Source organism: Globicephala melas, chromosome 17 (assembly GCF_963455315.2).
Source record: "Globicephala melas chromosome 17, mGloMel1.2, whole genome shotgun sequence".
In the NCBI taxonomy this organism is placed as follows: Eukaryota; Metazoa; Chordata; class Mammalia; order Artiodactyla; family Delphinidae; genus Globicephala; species Globicephala melas.
In genome coordinates, this window is record NC_083330.1 from 72,784,076 (window position 1) to 72,807,512 (window position 23,437).

At 47.6% G+C, this 23,437-nt stretch overlaps 1 protein-coding gene across 2 annotated transcripts in view; it reads right to left on the reverse strand.

Annotated features, from left to right (window-relative positions):
- Positions 1 to 23,437, reverse strand: part of ZFAT (zinc finger and AT-hook domain containing) — a 185,525-nt gene that overhangs the window by 97,643 nt on the left and 64,445 nt on the right. For both annotated transcript variants that reach the window (XM_030875874.2, XM_060286942.1), the window contains exons 4-9: positions 21,336 to 21,524; positions 19,455 to 19,605; positions 12,856 to 14,297; positions 11,819 to 12,051; positions 2,580 to 2,667; positions 444 to 593 (exon numbers count right to left, since the gene is read on the reverse strand). In XM_030875874.2, the coding sequence (XP_030731734.1) occupies positions 444 to 593; positions 2,580 to 2,667; positions 11,819 to 12,051; positions 12,856 to 14,297; positions 19,455 to 19,605; positions 21,336 to 21,524 (2,253 nt within the window). The remainder of the gene's footprint in view (positions 1 to 443; positions 594 to 2,579; positions 2,668 to 11,818; positions 12,052 to 12,855; positions 14,298 to 19,454; positions 19,606 to 21,335; positions 21,525 to 23,437) is intronic.

Sequence of the window (23,437 nt, forward strand, 5' to 3'; positions counted from 1 at the left end):
CCTCCTCGCCCGGCTTCATCTCCACCCAGTCTTCCCCAGCCGGAATCAGAGGACTCTGCCGTCCTCCTGGCCTTCCTTCACCCGAGACACCAGCAACTGCCCCCCCACCCCCCGCCTACCACCACCAGCGCCCGGGGGGCGGCCACCAGAGTTACCACCGTGACCAAGCCAGCGCGGTTGCTGCTCTCCTGAAGCTTGCTTTCCGCCCAGGAGTTGTGGTGATTGGCTTAACTACAGCTCCAACCAGAGCCGTGAAGAATGCACATCGCTGCGCACCACAACTGCAGCTGAGTAATGCTTTAAATCTGGCCGACGGACACATTTCTCAGCACACTAAAGAAATTCTAACCACAGGGGATGTGGAGATATAGCTTCCTCCTAAAGAATTCCCAAAGGAAACACAAAATCACAAAGGGGCTCCATTTTGATGGAGGAATACTCACCTTCATGAGCCCAAATATGACGCTGAAGGTCTGAGCCATTCTTCATGAAATAGAAATCACAATACGGGCATTTCATGGCTCTCTTTCCAATGAGCCCTTTCAGCTGCACCCTCCTCCCGAGAACCTCGGAAATGGTGCTCATGGAAACCTCTAGAAGAAAAGCAGGATGAGAACTAGAAGCAGCCAAAGAACCGTGGTTCAAGTTAGACGTCAGTGAGCCTCCTGACAGAACCTGCACCTCCGCTCAACCCCAGCAGCTCTGAGGAGGCGAGTTAACCATGTGCCTCGTGGCGTCACGTGATAGGACTTTTGCCTAAAAAGTCAAACCAGAATCTAAGCGAGTCTCAGAGCTAAATTTCTGTTAACACAAAATGTGTGGGATGGAGAAACAGTATCACGAGGCCACAGTAGGACAAAGGCAGAATGTGAAACCACTCAGGAAAAGAGACTCAGTTTCCCCAACAAATTAACGTCATGGGGGAAAAAAGTAGGGCTGGGGGTGTCCTGCAGAACACAAGAAACTTAGGTGACATAACAACTCGATTCAAACAAACCAACTGTAAAAAGGAAGTCTGTGTCAACTGAGGAAACTTTAAATGGACTAATACTAACTGATAATAAGAAACTACTTTTAATGCTGTTTTAATGGTGATGTGTTAGCTCTGTTTTTTAAAAGTCCTTGTTAGTTGGAGATGCAGGCTGAAGCTTTTTTATGGGGAAATCACATCATGTTGGGATATACCGTAGAATATTTGAGGGAAAAAAGTGGGGGTCAGTTTCTGCCAGCAGCTTGACCAAACGTAGACAACTATGGAAGCCGAGTTATGGGTACCTGGCTGTTCTTTATATTATTCTGCGTATTTTGTACCCATTTGAAATTTTACATAATAAAAAATTTAAAATAATAAGCAAAAGTTGAAGGGGTTAAATGGGTATCCCTGGCCCACACTGGACACAGGTTACACAGGACGCAGGTTAACACGGGGAGGACAGAACTGGGCGGTCAGAGAATCACATAACCCACGTGTCCCCACGTGGAGGAAGGCCACAAGGCTCCCCGATCCCAGAAGAAACATGAGGGTTAGCACACTTCCGTTATTTCTTCATTTTTCTCCAGTATCATCTTTAATCAGTGGGTCAGTTCCCCAATAGGAGGAGTAGACACAAAGTAAGAGAAAGAGAAAAGGGACACAGACCTAGCTGCTCTGTTCTCCATTTATGCACACACAGCATGCATCTGCACTCATGGGCCCCGAGCGACGTGGCACCGGGGGTCTGGGGACAAGCCGCTGAGGATGGCGGCCCTGCCTCAAGGCTCTTGGGCAGCAGGAGAATACCAGTGCCTAGAGTACAGGGGTGAGTGCACCGTGACGGTCTGCATGGAGGGGGCGGCCACCAAAGGCTCCCCAAGGTGGCTCTGAGGGAGGACGTCGAGAATACCCAGGAATTGACTGGGCAGAACCAAGGAGCAGGGTCCCAGGCAGTGAGAACAAAAGTGACAAGGCATGTGATGCCCAGGGAGTTTGGGGCTTGAGGACACTAAAGGTGATGGTCACTCCAACTCACTGGGTTCCTCAGCCTGGGAGGGAGCCTACAGCCCTTGTAAACCATCACTTGGTTCAGGAACCTACAAAGGGGGCCAAGGAAGTAGAATATGTGTCGGGTCTGCACTGGGTAAGGGACCCATCTAAAGGCAGTCACAGTTACTATTAAAAGAGGAAGGGAGCACAGGGAACTCTACTCAATACTCTGTAATGGCCTATATGGGAAAAGAATCTAAAAAAAAAAAAAAAGAATGGACATATGTATATGTATAAATGACTCACTTTGCTGTACACCTGAAACTAACAGAACATTGTAAATCAACTATACTCTAAGAAAAATTTTTTACAAAAGGTGGGGGGAATCATGAGACTGGGGCAGATGTATCTGAAGACCAGATGAAAGGATAAAATGAAGCACATGATTATATAAACTCCTGAGCTTTAAAAAAAAGTTAATTCTTGCCCTTGAATTTACTCATATCTTTATTCCCTCTTATATTTCCATTTAATACAGTTGATATATAATGCTGTGTCTTAAAATAAACATAAGCATCTTAAAATCAATCTCCCACTCTAAGATGCATAACCTTACCGGGATGGTTGGTCTTGATATGTGACTTTATCAGTCGATCTTCTGAAAAAGACTTTTCACACACAGGACAAGAATAACTCCTTTTGTCCTTAACAGAAAGAGAGCATAATCAATGGACTGTCTCGTTTAAAACTCAGGCTCTGTGGAAAAATACCACCACCACCACCATCACCGTCACAGCTAGATGCACAGCGCGCCTTCCCCAGCGCCTGGCATGCAGCCCGCAGCTGGCCCCGCACAGCCCGGGGAGCTCAAGGGCAGTGGGGCAATGGCCTCACCTGCATTTCAGGAGGGAGGGACGGGCCTTAGAGACAACGGACCTGTGGGGCTCGGCCTCGAGGTCTACCACGCAGACCAGGGCTGCTCCACAGCCCGACACGTATTCTGCCCTCCAGTGCTCAAGGCATGGTGTGTGTGAGGGGTTCATATAAGTTATCTTATTGAGACTCATGACCACTCTTGAAGGACAGGCATTATTACGCTTTTACAGATTAAGAAACCAAGACCAAGGGCAAAGAGCCCCAGGTCTGCGAGAAAGAGGCAGCGTCGGAACCCGAGGGTACGACACCCACCCCAGGCTCCGACCACTCCAAGGCCACGTCCCACCCAGGCTGCAGGTAAGGGTGGGACGTGCATCTGTGCATCTGCTGGCTCGTCAACCCACCTGCCTGCAGTGCCACGTTCTCAATTAGGAAGAAGCTTTTGTGAAGGATCACGCCATTGCTCATCCGCCTTTCCTCTCAGAGTAATGCCATTTCACAAGACAGTTCTTCAGAGGGTGGGTGTTATGGGTTAAATTCTGCCCCCACAGATTCATGTGTTGAAGTCCTAACCCCCAGTACCTCAGAATACGACCTTATTTGGAAATATGGTCATTACAGATGTAATTAGTTAAGATGAGTTTGCAGGCCCTAATTCAATATGACTAGTGTCCTTGAGTGGCATGGACTTATATATAGTACCAAATGTAAAACAGATAGCTAGTGGGAAGCAGCTGCATAGCACAGGGAGATCAGCTCAGTGCTTTGTGACCACCTAGAGGGGTGAGGTAGGGAGGGTGGGAGGGAGACGCAAGAAGGAGGGGATATGGGGATACATGTATATGTATAGCTGATTCACTTTGTTATAAAGCAGAAACTAACACACCATTGTGAAGCAATTATACTCCAATAAAGATATTGAAAAATAAAAAATTTTTTAAAAAGAGGAAATGTAGACAGAGACCTGCAAGAGGGAGAACACCATGTCTTCATGGGAGAGAGAAAATACCCAAACCCACCCCAAGAGAAGAAAATTACAAGCCAGTATCTCTCAAGAACATAGATGCAAATATTCTCAACAAAATATTAGCACATAAAACCCAAAATATTTAAAAAGAACTATACACCACAACCAAGTGGGATTTATCCCAGGTACAAGGTTGATTCAACATTCTAAAATCAATTAATGTAATCCATCACATCAACAGGCTAAGAAATAAAAACCACATGATAATATCAATAGAGGCAGAAAAATAATTTGGCAAAATCCAATACCTATTCATGATAAGCAATCTCAGTAAAGCAGGAATAGAGGGGAAGTTCCTCAACTTGATAAAGAGTATCTACGAACAACCTATAGCTAACATTATACTTAACGGTGAGAAACCAGAGACTTTCCCACTAAGATTAGAAACAAAGCAAGGATGTCCCCTCCCAGCACTCTGTTTTAACATCATAGCTGAAGTCTTAGCTAATGCAATAAGACAAGAAAAGGAAATAAAATATATAGAGACTGAGAAAGAAGAAATTAAAATTGTCTTTGTTTGCAGATGACATAATCACCTATGTAGAAATTCTAAAAGAACAGACAAAAACACTCCTGGAACTAACAAGCGATTATGGCAAGTTACAGGATACAAGGTTAATATACAAAAGTCAATTGCTTTCCTATATACTAGAAATGAACAAGTGGAATTTGAAATTAAAAACACAATACTATTTACATTAGCACACAAAAAATTCAGTGCTTAGGTATAAATCTAACAAAATATGTACAAGATCTCTATGAGGAAAACTTCAAAACTGATAAAGGGAATCAAAGAACTAAATAAATGGAGAGCTATTCCAGGTTCAAGGATAGGAAGACTCATTGTTGTCAGACGTCAGTTCTTCCCAATTTGATCTACAGATTCAATGCAATCTCAATCAAAACCTCAGCAAGTTATTTTGTGGGTACTGACAAACTGATTATAAAGTTTATATGGAGAGGCAAAAGACCCAGAAGCCAACAAAAAATACTGGAGGAGAAGAACAAAGTTGGAGGACTGACATTACTCAACTTCTAGACTTACTATAAAGCTACAGTGATGAAGAGTATGTGATACTGGTGAAATAACAGACAAATAGATCAAATGGAACAGAACAGAGTCCAGAAATAGACTCTCTTAAATACAGTCAATGGATCTTTGACACACGAGCAAATGCTACACAATGGTTCAAAGATAGTTATCTCAGGCTTCCCTGGCGGCACAGTGGTTAAGAATCCACCTGCCAACACAGGGGACACGGGTTTGAGTCCTGGTCTGGGAAGATCCCACATGCCACAGAGCAACTAAGCCCGTGCACCACAACTACTGAGCCCGCGTGCCTAGAGCCCATGCTCTGCAACAAGAGAAGACAATGCAACGAGAAACCCGCACACCACAACGAAGGGTAGGCCCCGCTCGCCGCAACTAGAGAAAGCCCACGCACAGCAACGAGGACCCAACGCAGCCAAAAATAAATAAATAATTAATTTAAAAAGATAGTTATCTCAACATATGATGCTGAAACTGGACAGGCACATGCAAAAGAAAAAAAATGAACCTAGACAAAAACCTTACACCCTTCCACAAACATTAACTAATAATGGATCACAGATCTAAATGCAAAATACAAAACTATAAAATTCCTAGAACACACAGGAGAAAACCTGGATGACCTGGAGTATGGTAATGATTTTTTAGATATAACCCCGAAGGCATTACCCTTGAAAAAGAAAAGAATTGATAAACTAGACTCCATTAAAATTAAAAACTTCTGCTCCGTGAAAGACACTGTCAAGAGAGTGAAAAAACAAGCCACAGACTGAGAGAAAATATTTTCAAAAGTTACATCTGATGAAATAGGCCAAAGACCTGAACAGACACCATACCAAAGTGGATATACAAATGGCAAGTAAGCATATGAAAAGATGTTCCACATCATATGTCATCAGAGAAATGCAACTCAAAACGACAAGGTACCATTACATACCTATAGAATGATCCAAATCTAGAACACTGACAACACCAAGTGCCGGGGAGTATGTGGGGCAATGGAAACTCTCATTCGTTGCTGGTGGGGATGCAAAATGGTGCAGCCACTTTGGAAGGCAGTTTGTCTCAAAACTCAAATACTCTTACCATATGACCCAACAATTGCACTCCTTGGTATCTATCCTAATGAACTGAAAACTTATGTCCACACAAAAACCTACACACGGATGAAGCAGCTTTATTCATAACTGCCAAAACTTAGAAGCAACCAAGATGTCCTTCAGTATATGAATGGACAAATTGTGGTACAACCAAACAATGGACTGTTATTCAGTGCTAAGAAGAAATGAGCTATCAAGCCATGAAAAGATGTGAAAGAAACTTAAATGCATATTACTGGGAGAAAAAAAGCCAATCTGAAAAGGCTACATATTATATGATTCCAACTATAAGACATTCTGAAAACAGCAAAATGATGGCGACAGTAAAGGGATCCGTGGTAGCCAGGGAGTAGTGGGGAGAGAGGGGTGGACAGGAAGAGCAAGGAGGATTTTCAGGGCAGTGAAATTACGCTGTGGGGTACTATAATGAGGGGTATGCATCAGTAAACATTTGTCCAGATCCCAAAAATGTGCAGCACCAAGAGTGGACCCCAATGTAAACTATGGACTCTGGGTGTTACTCACGTGTCAACGTAGGTTTATCAACTGTAACAAAGGTCGCGCTAAGGTATGGGATGTCAAGAGTGCAGGAGGCTGTGCACGTGTGGCGACAGTGGGTACACAGGGAAACCTCCGTACTTTCTGCCCAGTTTTGCAGTGGCCGATGCCACCGACTTCCACCCAGGCTACATCACAGGGTCCAGGCTTGTCAATGTACTCCCATCAGTGACCTCCTATGCCCTTGACCTTCCAGGTCACCCCATCACTCCCGGCACCTGCACACAGGAACTGGTGCTCTCACGCCCTTTTGAAAGACGTCCCGGGCAGCACACACCCTGGAGGAGGCCTGTCGCCACCCCTGGCTGCCCCAGTGTCCTCATCATCAGAGCTGATGGAGGCATTCAGAAGGGCTTTGAAGGAGTTTACACTGATCTCTCCTGAGCCCTTGCTATTTGATTTTTTTTCTTTTAATCTCTGATAGTCTGAAAGCAATTTATCTTAGAGCTTATCAGGGTCCCTCACTTCTTGATGCCTTTGAAGCCTGTCGGAAGGATGGAGGCAGTGAGAGAGGGTGTTGGAGAAGGGTGCACTCTAAGGACTCATTTATTTCTTTTGCAGAAACCTCAGTTCCCGACCGGAGATGAAAACCCAAACTGACACAGCAAACTTAAAAAGCACAGTGGTGAAAAGAGTTCTCGGCAGAGGAGGAGAGAGCGCCCCGCGCCGTAATGGCGGTAAAAGAGCCCAGCCCTCGCAGTTTGTTTGCTCTGATGGAAATGGCCTTCAAAGCCACACAGGACTCTTTGAAAGAAGGCAGGTGGCAGCAGGTGGCAGTGCCATGGGGTGTGGGGCGGAGGCAGGGCGGGAGCAGCTCCGGGGCTGAAGCTCCGAGCACGGCTCGCAGCTCTGGATGAACCCCGCCTTGGCCTACGCCTCTGTGGCAGGTTCCTCGGCCCCCGAAGCCACAGGGCAATTCTCAAGCCTGAAACCAGCGGTGGGTGGAAAATATCAAATCTACCTCTACCCTGCCACCAAGTGTATTAACGATCACATAAGTACACCTATAAAGTATCTGACATCAGGTTAAAAAAATAAGGTGGGAGATTCCACTCTGAACAATTTCTCAGGAATAAAAAGGCCACGGACTCACTCATTTATTCCTCAAACCTTCTGGGGCCCCTGTGTTGTGCCGGACATAGCACTGGGGACAAACGTGGGAGACTCTGGCCCTGCCCTCAAGGGGCTCATAAACTGGTGAGAACTGCCAGCACACAGAGGCCACTAATCATCGTGGGACATAGAGAAGGTGTGACAGTCAGGAAAACTGACACTTCCATCGTGGCTAATTTAACAAGTTAGAAAAGAGCCAGAAACGTGCTCCATGTGGGATTTCAACTCCAGGTTCTTCCTGTCTACTGAGCGCGGCTGAGCGCTGCTCTGCTTTGCAGGCCGTGCCCCTCACTTCCGGCCCTCGGGCTTGCTAACAGGCAGCTGTTTTAGACCCAGGAAACTCCGTTTGCCAGAGGTCCCCAGCACTGCGGATAGATGCTCAAACAGGGCAGCACAGAAACAGGCAGTCTGCGACCACGTAAGAAAAGACCGTACTCTTGCAGCTCTTAGAAAGGAAAAACCTTTTGTCCAATTGCTTTAGTTGAATAACATTTTACTCTACTTTAAAAAAAAAACTATAGACAGACCCATTTATTTCCAGAAAGATATTGGAGGTCGCTCCATCTACTTCTCTGTGTTGGCAATATATTATTTTAGTTTACTTCCAGCAAGGACACGTAAGATTTCATAAATACATTTACCTTTATAGCCAAATACAGTCTACACACTTCTCGAAGACAGGCATTAACTTTAAACATTTGTTGAAAGGCCACCTCACCCTGGATGGAAGCACCACCACCACTGTTACTATTCCTCCTCCCTCCTCCTGCCACCACTACTAAAAAGGAGGAGCTGGTGTAGACCGGCCTCCCCGCCATGCCTGGACCTGTGCTGGGTCCCTCACAATCGTTATCTCACTAACTTCCCACAGCAACCCTGGAGGCGGGGACTGCCACCCCACTTTACAGACAAGAGGTCAGAGAGGTTAGGCAGTGAAGCCACACCACTTGCTGATGGTGGAGTCTGAACGCCAAAATGTGCCCGCTCTTCCCAAGTGTGGACTTGTAACTGCTACAGTGCCCTGAGCGTTGGGTGCCTGAGAGATCTTCTGAGAAGGGACACGAGCCAGAGACAAACGGGACAGACTGACATATCCTGAACATACATCATAAGTTCGACTTCCTGCTATGTCAAATGTCTGTATCAGGGCGAACTTATTTAAACAACAGGTTCCCAGGTCCGCCCCCCAAATTATGGTGGAGGTCTGAGCCAGGAATCTCATTCATAACGTGTACCCCCAAGTAATTCTGATTCAGGATGTCATAACTTACATCATCGGGGTCAGTGACTTACAAAGTTATTTAATGGGACCTACACAGGAGGTCACCCATTTGACATCACCACCCAGAACATACTTGCACACACAGTGGCATATAAACACACTGAAACACAGGACAAAAGGTCTCAGAAAACAATACCTATTACCTTGTCATGGGTAAATAGTGCTGATCATTTCTATTTCATTCTATTCCATTTCATTTTTAAGATAAACTGGTTGTAATCCACTAATTTCACAAACCTATAATGGATCATGACCTGGGGGCTGAAAAAACACTGACCTGGCTGTTCTATACTTAATTTCTAGTTTAATCCTCACAATCCTGAGAGGTCGGAGAGAGTTCCATATCTCCATTTGACAGATGAGAAAACTGAGGCTTAGGGAAGCTAAGCAATTTGCCCAGGATCACAGAGGTGGATATGGGGTCTCAACTCTAACATGCTAGAACCCAAAGCCTGCCTTTTATTGTACAGAAACCATGTTTTCTCAAGTCTCCCTTTCACAAAGTTTGCACAGTGCTGTAAATAAAATGGGTTTGCTCCGGTCATTGACTAACTCCTTTGACCAGGTCCCACGTTTCCTTGATGCCAACACATCCTTGACTCCAAGTCACGCCATCTGGCTACTAATGGGAGGGAGGAGGTGGGAAGAAGCTACATCAAATGTACACACACCTTCCAGTCATTAGGTGTATCTTTAGCTAAGAAACGGTTGTTGAGAGTCACAGAAACGGGCACTCAGCCAAATTATCCTGGAGTCCTAGTGCAACCAGAATGGACATGACTAGAGGCTCATTTGGGGAGGGACAGAGGGGGATGCATTCTACTTTAAATTTCCTTAGTTTTTTCACCACGTGGGAACCTGTGTTGCAAAGAGGTAAGTGTTGGATGGAATGTGAGAGCCCAACCAGACTTTCAGCACACCTGGCCCCATCTCTCTGGGTCACAGGCAAGGAAACCAAGGCCCACACGGACGTGGGGACTGGACCCAGGTCAGAACAGCACCGGGCTCCCTGCCGGAGAGACGCCTCCCCACGCTTGACCAGCGTCCTTAGGCACCTTCACATCACAAAGCTCGTTTGTGCTCTCTCCTTGGAGCCTCACCACCACCCTGAGAAAGTGGGGTGCGGTATGCACACCATTATTGCATATATATATATATCATGACTCCTTTTACACGAAGCGTCCAGAATGGGCAGATCCACGGAGACAGAAAGTAGACAGGTCGTTGCCTAGGAACTCAGGGAGGAGAAATAAGTGATGACAGACAATGGGAGGTCTTTCCACCGTGTCACCATCCCCTTGGTGCCTGTGGCTTCATCACAGACATAACTGACAGGCTCTGAAGACAAATATGGTCTAAACTCAAACACTGGAACGTGTTTTCATAAAGAATGCTCTCTTCCCACATCGGCAACACAGTCTGCCTGCCTCAGGGAGAGCGCGTCGCCATTCAACGCCCCAGGTAAATGCGTGTGCTGCCTGTGAGTAAACAGGAATAGCACAGCTTTCACGCCCCGCACGCAGAGAGAGAGAGAGAGAGACAGAGGAGAACGGGACTAAGAAGTACCAAGTGACGTACAGCTGCTGCCACGCAGTCACCTGCACAAGCTCTGAGCCAGGTTCTTTACCTAGAGCACTCCGTTTTAACCTCCCAATAACCCAGGAGACCCATACGCATACACAAAGGCATACACGTGCATACATGTGCGTTATGTGCTCAGGGGTGTGTGTGTGCGGTACGTGTGTACACATGTGTAGACTGCATGGGTGGATGTGTGTGCATATGTGTGTATATATACGTGTGTGTGTGTGTGTGTGTGTGTGTACAAAGCTGATATACTGTTTAATATACATTTTATATAGAAGGCTACCAAGCCTCAGAAAGGACAAGTGACTTGTCCAGCACCACACAGCCTGTGCAGATACTGGAGACAACACCTGAATCCAGGTATCCAACCCCAAAGCGCAGGCTCTTACCTACCCACGAAACCCAAAACACCCTGACTTCACCCTTGGTAACAAACTGCTGGAGCGTTAGTGATTTTTAGGCCAGAAAACGGAGGCGGCGCATCAAGTTTCTGAAGCCTCATGGTGCGCAGTCTGTGGCCTAGAAAGGAATGCAGTTAAAGCAGAACCACACCTTGGGGCCAGGTGCGCCTCCTTTATAACTTGGAGAGTCTCAAATCACTCTCAGGTGTCAGCCTCTCAAGTTAGAGTAGCATTTGCTAAAATAAACATTCACTCGTGTCACATGTTCAACACCCACCAGAGAATTAAACACATTTTGCCACCATGAATATTAACAGCACCTTGAATTAACATATCACTTTTTTTAAAAGTGCTTTACAGACATTCTTCCATAGACTTTCCAAGAAACAGCACAGTAATACGGCAACAGTGGTCATCAGCGTTTACTGTGCTCTCACTATGACCCGAACACCGTACTTAGCACTTGACAGGCATCATCTAACTCACTCTCTCAACAGCTTTTAGTGGCGGCTATTCTTATTATCATCCCTGTTATTAAGGGTTCTTTAAAACGTCATTTAAGAAACCCTTGCTTTACTCCTATTCTGCAGACTTTCTCCGATGCTTAAAAGTCTGCATAGAAAAGCAAATTGATTCAATGTAATCTTTTTTCCAACATATGTGAGGCTGTCCCTGTGACCCCTGGGATGGAGGCCTTTGTAAAGTGGAGGGCCTGCTTCGTGAGAAGGACCTCCCCATTTTCCAGGGAAGACGCGCACACGCTGGGCTCTCGGGGAGCACGGGCGCCTCCGTATGCATCACTGTGAGGAAGCAGGGAGCACCCAGGGGAGACGGGGCTGCCGCTCGGGCGCGCTACTTACCAGCTCTGTGTGAACTTTAAGATGTGCCTGCAGCTTATATTTATCTGGAGTCGAGTAGTCACAGCCGTCAGTGGGACACTTCAGCAAGATGTTACTGTGTTTCTGAATTACATGGCGTTTAAGGCAGTTTTTGGTGATGGAAGAATAATGACACTGGGAGCAATAATACAGATGTTCCCGGGTGTGGGTGCGGACATGCATGTCAAAATGCACTTGGTACCAAAAAAGTTTGCCTAAAAAAATATTTTCACATGAGAACAAGGAAGTTTCTTTTATCCTGAAGTTGATTTCTTTTAATCAGTATTATTTTTTAACTACTATATTTCTCTCCCTCTCATGCTTGTCCGGGTCACCCTTCACACTTTGCACCACATCTCTGGCTGGACATGACTTTTCAAAGGTGGCAGGTGGCAAATATTAAGGGTGCTACTACTTCTGCATGATGTCACAGCTGGAAGAGGAGGAAACGGATGTTTATCGAGGACCAATTACGGTGCCAACTACCTTTATGCACACGCGTGAAATCAACGAGGCTCTAAACTCTGCTGACACCTGGGCCATCTACATCCTGTCCTGCCAGCTCTCCACGAGACCAGAGGCCACGCTTTCACGGCAAGCTGGGAGGGTTGCATTCGGGGTCTCCCTACAAAGAGCTGCAGCCACTTCTGTGATCTCTCTGCTCATCTAGGACATGGCCACAGCTTAAAGCTCGACTTTAAACGTCACGTGCCACAAGAAAGGTGCTTCTTGGCTAAGGTTCTGGCAGAGGCCGTGGGCTAAGCGTCCGCCTGCACGCCTGACGGAGCCAGCACGGTTAGCTGTCCGCCATCCTGGCTGCCTTCACAGGCTTCACGTGCTGAACTGCACGCACCACTGTGCACATCGCTATCTACGAATGACGGCTAGCTCACTTAGAAGGCGTTCTGTGCAAAGAGACACGAGCTCAACTCAAACACCAGGTGACCCATAGCCAGGCGGGGACGGGAGGGGCTGCTGGGAAGACAGCCCCCAGCCTCGCGCCCCGGCGCCCCCCTTACCACAGTATTCGCACTCCAGGTCGCCATACACCTTCCGGATCCTCTCGCACAGGCCGGTATTCATGCGCCTCTTCTGTAAACTGTCCAGGATCTTCATGAACGCAGTGATGCCCGCCCGGTGCTCGGGGAGGGGCGTGCAAGAGTCAGGCCGGCACAGGGCCGCGTCCCTCCCACCAGCTCCCGGAGGAGGGTCTGAGGCCTCGGCTGGGTTTGCCCTGAGACCCCTGCTGGGATCTGGGCCATCGGATGGGAGGTCAGCCACTTGCTGCCCTTCAGCCGGGGGGCTCTTGGCGCCCTGGGCTTCCAGGTTTGCTGCGGCGCCTTTGGCCTTGGACAGCAGTGGTGCGACGTCCTGGCCCTGAGCTGGACTGGAGCCTCCCTGCTGGGTGTGCAAGGTCTTCTCCGGAGCAGCCAGAGCCTCGGCAGAGGAGGGATCACTCCTCAACAGGAACTCATCGGAAACCACCGCGTGCCGACAAAGGTCGGAGGACACCGCGGAGGCCGCCAGCTCGCAGGGTGCTGGGGCGGCGCTGTCTGCCTGGGCAGCGGCTGAGCACACAGGCACGGCGGGCATCTCTGTTGGGGCCTCGGACCCCTCCTCGGGACGAGCGTCCCCAGCGCCGGCCGCCTCCTTGGGTGCGTTCACCCCCTGGAACACAAACTCCTCTTCCGCCAGCTGCAGCTGCCCGCCCAGGGCCTCCTGCTGGATGTCCCCGCCGGGCCCCAGGAGGCAGAAGCTCTGGTTGATGGAGCTGGTGAAGACCAGGGTCTCCTGGGCGGCCCCGTGCGCCTCCTTGATGTGGGCGCGCAGGCGGATGGAACTGACGAACTTCTTGAGGCAGAGGGCGCAGACGTACACGAACGGGTGCTTCCTGACGTGCAGCTCCAGCGCCTGGTACTTGGTGGCCCCATGGCCGCAGAGCTCGCAGGCGAAGGGCCACTTGTCGCCGTGGACCAGCATGTGGCGGTCGCGGTCCAGCTCGTTCTTGAACTTGCGCTCACAGATGTGGCAGTCGTAGAGCAGCTGCCGCTTGCCCTCCCTGGTCATCAGGCAGAGCTCGTCCAGGGCCTCCTGGACCTTCTTGTCCTGCGGGTCGTGCGCGTCGCGGATGTGCTTGATGAGGTTCTTGACATCCGAGTACTTCTTCTTGCAGAAGCGGCAGTGCTGCTTGATCTTCTTGTGCACCCGCTCCACGTGCACCTTGAGGTGGCCCTTGCTCAGGCAGGTGAAGGAACAGCAGTCGCAGGCGAACTTCTCGCCCGTGTGCTTGCGCAGGTGCACGTTGAGGTTGGCCTTGATGGCGCTGGCGTAGCTGCACTGGGAGCACTTGTACGGCTTCTCGTTGGTGTGGATCCGCAGGTGGGCCTGCAGCGAGTGCTTGAACTTGAAGACCTTGTTGCAGTACTCACAGGTGAAGATCTTGAGCTGGGTGGGCCCAAGCCTAGAAACAGAAGACAGCACCATTACGGGTGGAGATCCGGCACCTTCCTGATGACCCCTACTTCCTTCCAGCTGCCGAACACCGAAGGCTTAAAAGTGAGCTAAAAGGGGCTGAGGACGGACGCATGCATTCATTCATCAACAAACAGGACGGGGAGACGTAGAGCGGACCAGGCGCACACGGAGAGGAAGACCGGGCCCCTGCTGCCCTGGTGCTGGGAGACAGGAGACAGGTCTGCACACGGCTGCAGGACAGTGGGCAAGCGGCGACAGGTGCACGTGCGGGCAAAAGAGAAGGCGCCCTCTAACACAGATGAAGGTAGTTGGGCAGAGGCGATGCCTGAGTTGAGGGATGCAGAATAAGGAAGAGGGAGGCAAGAGAAGGCAGAGGGATGTGTCATTTGCTAGGCACACGGCAGCCAGCGGTGCTCCAAAGCTGACCCGGACGAATTCTGAGGTATTCTAACAGGACCAGTCTTAATGGACTGAACTCAGTCTGCTCCATGAAACTAGATACGACCTGCTTGGGTTTGTTCAATAGTTTTGATCATCCAGATTCGCCTATTCATTCCATCAACTGTCAGGGTAACACTCTTTCTCTCTGCTGCAAGTTTCCACGTGAGGGCCACTCTTTCGTGAAAGAGCCCTGGCCTTTTTCCACATCCTCACTTCTCCCCAGAAAAGGGAACTGGCGTATCTGAGCGGGGACTTTAGAACAGGACCAAGCCTCCACAGCCGTGCTCACTCCTGCCTTTCTGGTGAGAAGGCATCTGCCTGTGGACAGCACATGACACGGTAGGCGCTTAGCCAGGAGAGTCTGGCGGCGGCAGTCAAGGACCGAGGTGGGGGGAGGCAGACGTGCAGGACAGCCAGCGGGAGCTCAGTGTGACCTGCCCCAGGCTCCTTTCTCCCATGGCTCCACCAGTCATGGGCCTGACGTGTGAGCCCCCGTCTTCTTCCTCCTCCAGCATGTCTGGTTCAGAACTCAGACAGGGAAAATAAGGTTGTTCAACTGCCATTTGTTAAACTCAGACATCATTAATTAATAAGTGATTGCCATTTTATTACCACTCGCCTGTGCGTTTCGAGCACTGTGTTAGATTTTGTGTATGCGATAGAGAATGAAAGCCTGGTCTGCCTCACGGGTCCTTTCTCTCTCAATACGGCGACGTGGATGCTGAATGAGATGGTAATAGTAATCACGGCTAACAATTACTGAGTACTTACAATACTCAAAACTCCTTGCTAAGTATTTAATTTCAACCCTATCATTATGCCCATATTACAGGTGAGAAAACTGAGTATAACCCAAGGTCATACAGTTAGTAAGTGGTGAAGCCAGGATTTGAACCCAAGCAGACTAGAACCTGCACATTCTTCCACATCCTCCTACTGCCTGGAAACACTGTGAACACCAACCCCCCTTGCCGGTGGGACCATACACGCGGACCTCCTGTGAGGCGGGTGAGGCTTCCTCTCTCCATAACTGCTCCCTCGGGATTCTGCCTAGGTTATCCAGGTAGGTCCTCAGAAACACTGACGATCATTTAGTGCCATTAATCAGACACCATTAAGCTGTACCCACTGTAACGGTAAAGTCTATATTTATGGAACTATCCATACAACTGTGTTTGACCAACACAGGTTACCTTATGTTTTAAATGAAAAATATTTAAGCAGACTGCGGTCCATAAACACCAGAGGGTAGAAGTCCCATGCTGTAATTGAAACATTCAAATCTGAAAGGCAGTACTATGCCTGCATGCTAAACCCAAGGCTAATTTAAGGAAACTAATTTGGACCTTTCTTAAATGGCAAAGATACCCAGAAGGTGATCATTTTACTGGAGGAAGAAACTCTGGTTTCACAGCATTAATTAAACAAGTCACAGTATTTCCTTCTCTAATGCAAGGTCTAAATGGTCTTAGGAGCAGCTCTGACTCTGATTTTTTCGTATTATTACCCGAATACCTGGCCAAGCCCTCAGTGCTGCCTCCCACCAAGGGTGATGAATCGGAAGAAGTGGCCAAGCCGCCGGCATCAGGCTCTCAAGCGCAAGCCTGCACCCGTGGGCTGATGCACAGAGCTGCGACGTCGGGTGATTCCTACCACATTATTTCACTCCGAATGTCCCCTATTCATTGAGAGAGGCACTCTCTCCCACTGCATTTTAGAAAGCATTCAGCCAGAGCTTTAAAAGATCAGACCCCTTGATCCAGTTATTCCACTACTGGGAATCTAGCGAAAGAAAGAATACGAAATTCAAGCAAAGGTGCTCATTGCATGAGTTTTCACAATAGTTTAAGAGTAGAAGCTGCTTGAAGGTTCCAACGTAGGGAACTAGTTTGGACATTTCTTTTTTTTTTAAACTCACTCATTCATTCATTCATTCTTTCAAAAAAGTATTCCAGGCACTGGGGACACAATGGGGACAAAAACAAACACAACTCATGCTCCCTTGTAGTGCACCTTCTATAGTAAGTGGTGGGCCAGCCTGGTAACCATATAAATGAGCAGATAAGGACCACCAGCTCCCTGTGATGGAAAAAGGCAGGATGCTCTAGGAGCCCAGGTCAAGGCGGACTGATCTGTCTGGGGGACAGGGAAGGCCACCCTGAAGACTGGACATTTGAGCAGACAGCTGAAATATGAACAGAAGTTAACCAAGTGAGGGGGAGGGGAGGCATCCAGTATGAGGAAGAGGCACGTGCAGGAGAGATCAAGGAAATAAAAAGGACCCGGATGGCTGGAGCAGATGCTGGAGCCCAGAGAACCAGAGGGAGCACAGGAGGGGGACCAGGCTGGAGAGGTGGCAGCCGTGGAAGACCCTGTAGGCCAAGTTCTCCTAACAGCAATGTGAAGCCTTAAAGGGTACAATCAAATGGGCATTTTACAAAGAGCTCACTGGCTGCAATGTGGAAAGCTGAGTCGTGGATCACGATGCTACAACATGTCACTACAAAACAGAGTTTGTGAATAATTTGAGTAACAAAGGAAAGTAAGTATAATGGGATTAAGTATTAAAAGCAGGATACAAAACTGCACATAAAATATAAACTCGAGGGCTTCCCTGGTGGCGCAGTGGTTGAGAGTCCGCCTGCCGATGCAGGGGACACGGGTTCGTGCCCCAGTCCGGGAAGACCCCACATGCCGCGGAGCGGCTGGGCCCGTGAGCCATGGCCGCTGAGCCTGCGCGTCTGGAGCCTGTGCTCCGCAACGGGAGAAGCCACAATAGTGAGAGGCCCGCGTACCGCAAAAAAAAAAAAAACAGAAAAAACCAAATATAAACCCGATTTTATAAAATATATGGGCTGAAAAAAGGCTGGAAGGAAATAACATTAAAAATACTAACTGCTTATCTTAGGGAACATTAAAAATATTAACAGTGCTTATCCTAGGGTAGTAAGATTACAAATAATTTTTTTCCTTATAGATTTCCGGACTTTCGTCACACGAAAAGCCTCTTTCGTAACTGTTTTACAATTTAGACTATAAAATATTAATAGAATGCTTGACAACAGGAATACAGCCTCAATCTACTGATTAAATACTGAGTATATTTACCTGTAACTAGATTAGCATTGAACTGAAACCCTCCCCAACAGACCCTGAAATATCATGAAGATAATTAACTAAGGTCTACAGATCAACCTGCGTTGAGACAAGAAAGATCCTCAAAATTAATTCCATTTCAGTGTGGCCAAAGGGGTGCATATTTTTACAGCTTTATCGATTAATTCAGTTGCTCACATTTGCAAGAAGAGAGGAGTGAGGCTACAGATGAATGAAGCACCCAGATGACATGACGTTATAATTCAACAAGAGCACTTTCCACATATGGTATCATTTATTCCCACCACTAAACTAAGTCAGATTCTACTGGACAGTCTTGTGGCCGGTGTAAGAGAGGCTCAGAGGCAAAAGCATTTGTGTCCATTCACAGCAGAGCCTCATCCAGGCAGTGGCCATGTCTGTCCTAATCTCTCTCACATCCCCAGTGCCTGGCACATAGAAGGTGTTTAATCTGTTGGGCTGAAGTCCAGTAGAAGGGCCTAGAGCCAACCCAGGTCTGCCTGGTGCTAGAGCTTACGCTCTCATCAAGAACACCTCACTTCCCCCTCTTCCAGAAACAGAGGGAGCCCACTTGCACTGGCATTTTGTCTTTCCCCTCAGCTGGGGAAATGTGTACAGAACTCAGGTGATGAGAGTTTGCTGATCTACGTCAGCAGGTACATATCACAGCTGAGCTGGTGACCACAGGGAGGGTGGGGGGACATGCAGGCTAGTCCCCTCTGGGACATCGACTCACCCAATGTATTTGGAGGACAGTTTTCAGTGTCGATTCAAGTTTTAAGCACTCGTATCCTTTAAGAGGGCAATTTCAATTCTAGCAATTTATCTCACAGGAAGTCTTGAAGAAGTATTGAAAGAGGGAGGAACCAAAACCTTGTCCGTCAAGCAAAAACTGGCTATATATAAACTAGTGCATCTACATGACAGCAAACACACTTAAAAAAAATATGTACTGAAAAGGAAAAAGTCAAGGTGTGGTAAGTTTAAAAAAATAGGTTGATAACAGTGCCTTTGGTATTTTATGCTAGGAAAAAAAATAACAAAATTAAAGTGCTATATTTTAGTATATCATGAAAAACTTATGGTGGCCTGTGAACCACGATGTCTATAGTAGTGACCACGACCAGAAGAGGTGCTATGTGTTACTGTAACTGCACATCACACGGATGTTGGAACCTTCTACAGGATGCTTATGCTACTTTTGAAAGTAGGGGGGAAAGAGAGATTTTCTTTTTCATTATAAATTGTGGAGCTATGAAAATCAGCTAATTTACTAAGTAAGGCCTTGTTCACACCTCTTTTTATTCAGATGAAGCACACATCTGCCTTAAGCAGAACGCTCCACCTTCCTTAAGCCGAGGCGCTGCGTTTCCCAAGCATCTTGCTGATCTGCCACGCATCGCACAGAGGCTGCTTGGGCTCAGCCAGCACTCTAGGGCCATAATGGAGGGGCTAGTTCTCAGGTTCAGTCAAGAAACCGAAACCCTTCATAGATGGGTTTGCACACAGCGTCCTGATAAGCTAACACGCCCATCTCTCGCCCTCTGCAGCGGTGGCTGGAGTCGCACAGAACAGAACGCTTTACCTGCTCGACTTCATGGGCTGCTCATAGGGTGTCTGCTGGATGGCGTACTCCTGGTACCCTCTCCGGGGCGCCAGGTCGGCCACCGCGGCCTCGGGGTCTGCGGCTCCTGCTTCCGGGGGCCCAGCCTCCACCGGAACAATCTTGGTAGCACCTGAGATGGAGGCATAACGCACCACGTATTAAAGAGGCGCCGTGAGGGCCCTGACCACCCCCTGCCCCCAGAGCAGGGGACGGAGCCTGGGAAGCATATTTCTTTACTGTGTGGCACCCATGCAAAGGACTAGTTTTCCTTCAGTTCACACCTTTAACTTGTGTGTTTGTATACGTGTATGCATGTGTGTGTAAGTGTGTGTGTGTGTGTGTGTGTGTGTGTGCATGTGTATGTTTGGGGGGAAAGGGCAAGTTTTCCAATAATCAAAACCTTCTTCTGAGATACATTTTCACTTGATCTCATTAAAAAACAAAAAACTAGATCCATATACACATATATGCTTCCTGCAAGATTTCACATAGATCCACATGTGTTAAACTTTACGCAAATGTAAAACAGCGTCAAGACAGAATGGAGCAGTGGAATCAACTGTGAACAGGAATCTAAGCTGCCTGGGATCTGGTCCCAAATATGACATCACCCTCCCGCCTCCAGACCTCTGTGTCCACCCTGTGAAATGAAAGGTCTGGAGTGGAAAACTCAAAGGTTACCTTTATTCGTGCAAGTCCAGGATGTGAAACGATCAAAGACCGTTTATAGCAGCGTATGTGCACGAGGGTACACGCACACGCACGTTATATATCAAGTGCACTAAAGAAAAGGCTCCAATCTACCTCTCGTTTCTGGAATAGCAAAGGAAATTAACCACTTTTTACCCCCCCTTACAGAAATCTCAGAATACTACCATCAATTCTTAAGAAATCATTATAGAAACTTTCTCTAGAGATAGCTAAACCCAGGAAGCTCTCTCCTGGCATTTCCATTTCCCGGAATAACACTTCTCTGAAGTAGGGTGGGGCAGACAAAGTGACTTTCCAGAAACAACTTCTAGTCACATAATCTTATACGGCTTTTTCTCTGCTGATTACCTTACCCTGCACTGAAGTATCAAGAGGCATTTATTCAGCCTTTTCATTTTAAATAGTGAGTTATCAATACTATTAGCACTGGAAAAAGATGTTTAAAAAGGCTCTAGCTGTCCTCAAAATCCTAAACTTGATTTTTCAAAATTTTATTTAACAGCTATCACCTCAAATGGATAGGAAAAAACCCATTATCATACTTTGGAATCTACTATCATACTGCTTTTTGTCTAAAGTATCCTTTCCTGGAAGAGACTTTTTTAAAAAGGGTAGTATAAGAAATCCACTGGCTATTTTATGTTTAAGGAAGAGGAGACAGGAATTTCTAGTATCATAAAATATATGATGAACCCACTAAAAAATGCAAAAAAAGAAAAAAAAAAGTGAGGTGGAGGGTTTTGGAGAAGCCGCCAACCTCCATGTGGTGCGAGTGGTCTTACACGTAGGATGGGGCGGTAAGGGCGGGGAGGACTTCCAGGAGAGGGGCTGGTGAGGGGGCAAAGAAAAAGACACTCTCCTTGGCCACTGCTCCTGTGAGCGGCCACTCAAACGACAAGGACAGGTCGTGGCTGCAGAGGTGGCGGAGGCAGCAGCAGGGGCAGCCCTCACTCCCTTTCCTCTGGACACGCTCGTCCACCACAGCCCTGGGCAGTGACAGGTCAGCCATCATCCCAAGGTACTGGGTAATTCAGTGGAGAGCCCAACAGTGAGGAAGCCGCTCAGGATCACAGCCCCAGCTGCCTGGCTGCCTGCGGCACAGCCCCGCCCACAGAGTCCCATTCTGTCCCCTCCGCTTGTTTTGCTCACCTGGAATCACTTCATGAGCCGTTAAAACCACACTTATGATGGGCTTCTTGGCTCCGGAGATCTGCGCGGCCTCTTTTCCCGAGCAGACCTTCTGGACTTTCTCCACTCTCTGAGTCCGCAGTCTCTTCGGGGCCTTTTCTCGATCATCTTCCTTATACTTCTTCTCCAGCTCAAGGTCAGATTCGTTACCTAAGGAGCAAATACCAAGATGCATAGAATATCCTCCTATGTCAGTGATGGAGTCAGGGAGTGCACACAGCCCCAACCCTTTTACGGGACGACAGTAAAGGAAACATACACATGTGATACAGACACTGGTCCACGGTGCCATGCAGGCCCCTTTACCACTTCGGGCAGCATCTTTGCTTCTTCAGTCTTTCACGTGATCAGTAAATATCATCCCCCGCCACAGGCCACCACATGGGCACGGAGGATACAGCTGACACGGCAGGCAGAGCCACTCATCTTGTTGTCGTGAAGCCAACCAGCCCACAGTGTCATCTATCATCAATCAACACTGCGGAGAAGACATGGTCTTCTTTAGATATACAGCCTAAGAAGTTGTTCAGTTACTCAACTTCCAGTTAGTAGGTGCCTTCCATGTGCCAGGCACGGTGGATATAAAGGCTGACAGGGTTTTGTTATACAGCAGAAACTAACACACCATTGTAAAGCAATTATACTCCAATAAAGATGTTTAAAGAAAAAAGAAAACAAGCTTAGCTACAAAATAAATAAATAAATAAAAGTAACCTAAAGCAGACTGACAGGGCACAGACCCAGACCCTGCTCTAGAAAGCCCTGCAGCCTGAGGGGTAAGAGACACTTCATATCAAAGTGAAGCATAAAGGAGTGCGTGCTATTCCCAATTCCTAAGTGAGAAGGAAATACGGGGAAGGAAAGGACAGGAGTTGTCTCTTTCCAAGAATCACAGCCACAAACCTGCAGTAGCCTGCCCAAGAACTACTTCTTCAGAACATTCTAACAAAGAGACAGGACCCACTTGGTACAGCCCTGCGTTAGAGATGAACACGGGGTGGGTGGATGGTCACGGGACAGGCACATGGTGCAGGCTTGGAAAGCGCTGGACTAGGGGTTGTCAGGGAGGTGAAGTCAGAACCAGGAAGTAATAAAGCAGAAGCCAGAGAAAAGGGAGAAACCAGAGGGAGACAGCCTGAGGCAACTCAGGAAGCCTGTGCTTCCCCGTGATTTAAGTTGTCCACAGCCGGACCCACACAGAAACCCACCGATGGACGCCTGAAGGAAGATAGAAAATGGAGAAGTGCAAGCTCCTAGGACGGCATGCTGGCTGGAGGAAATCTCTCGCAAGACGAGGCCAGGAAAAAACCTGGCTAATGGGGCAGGTGGATTGAAACAAACAATTTTCTGTGTTCTATAAATGAGAGTCTTTTCGCGCTTGTCCCAATCATCCAGGTGCTTGAACATTTTTAGATCTGGTAGAAACAGTCATGGGTTTTTTTTAACTGCTGGAAAAAGGTCTTTAGTCATATAATTAGTGTCAGCACCAAACATGGTAACAGCAAACTGAAAAGAAATATTAGTAAATGAGATCATGATTCAGAGTGTACTCTGCAAGGCCAAAGGGAAAAGTCAAGACGGTTACATACCTCCACCCCTTGAAGAACACAATGACTCCTAAAAAGCTGAAGAACGGGGCAAAACACGGTATCCCCAGTCACTGCCGACGCTTACCTGGTGTTCTCTGATTTCTGATCTGCATCGGGTAGTTTTAAGAGATAGGTGTGCATAAATATAGAATATGCTGGATGCTATAAAGAGGTAGAAACATTCTATAGGACTTCTTGCTTTTAAAAATGACGCTTTATAAGAGAATTCACCACAGATTACAATTCAATACGTGGATGACACAGCAGGAATAGATAACGTTTATATAAAAAAAAAAAAAAAAAAAACAAGAATTAGAGCTTGCCATAAGGTGAATCTGGGTTTACATCATGAATCAACTACAAAAGCCAAGAGCATACACACGATGTCAGCCGGCATGACCACGAAGTAGCTGAAGCGATCGTGGTTACACTCCCCACACTCTGCACTGGATTGACCATATCTGGACTCAGCTT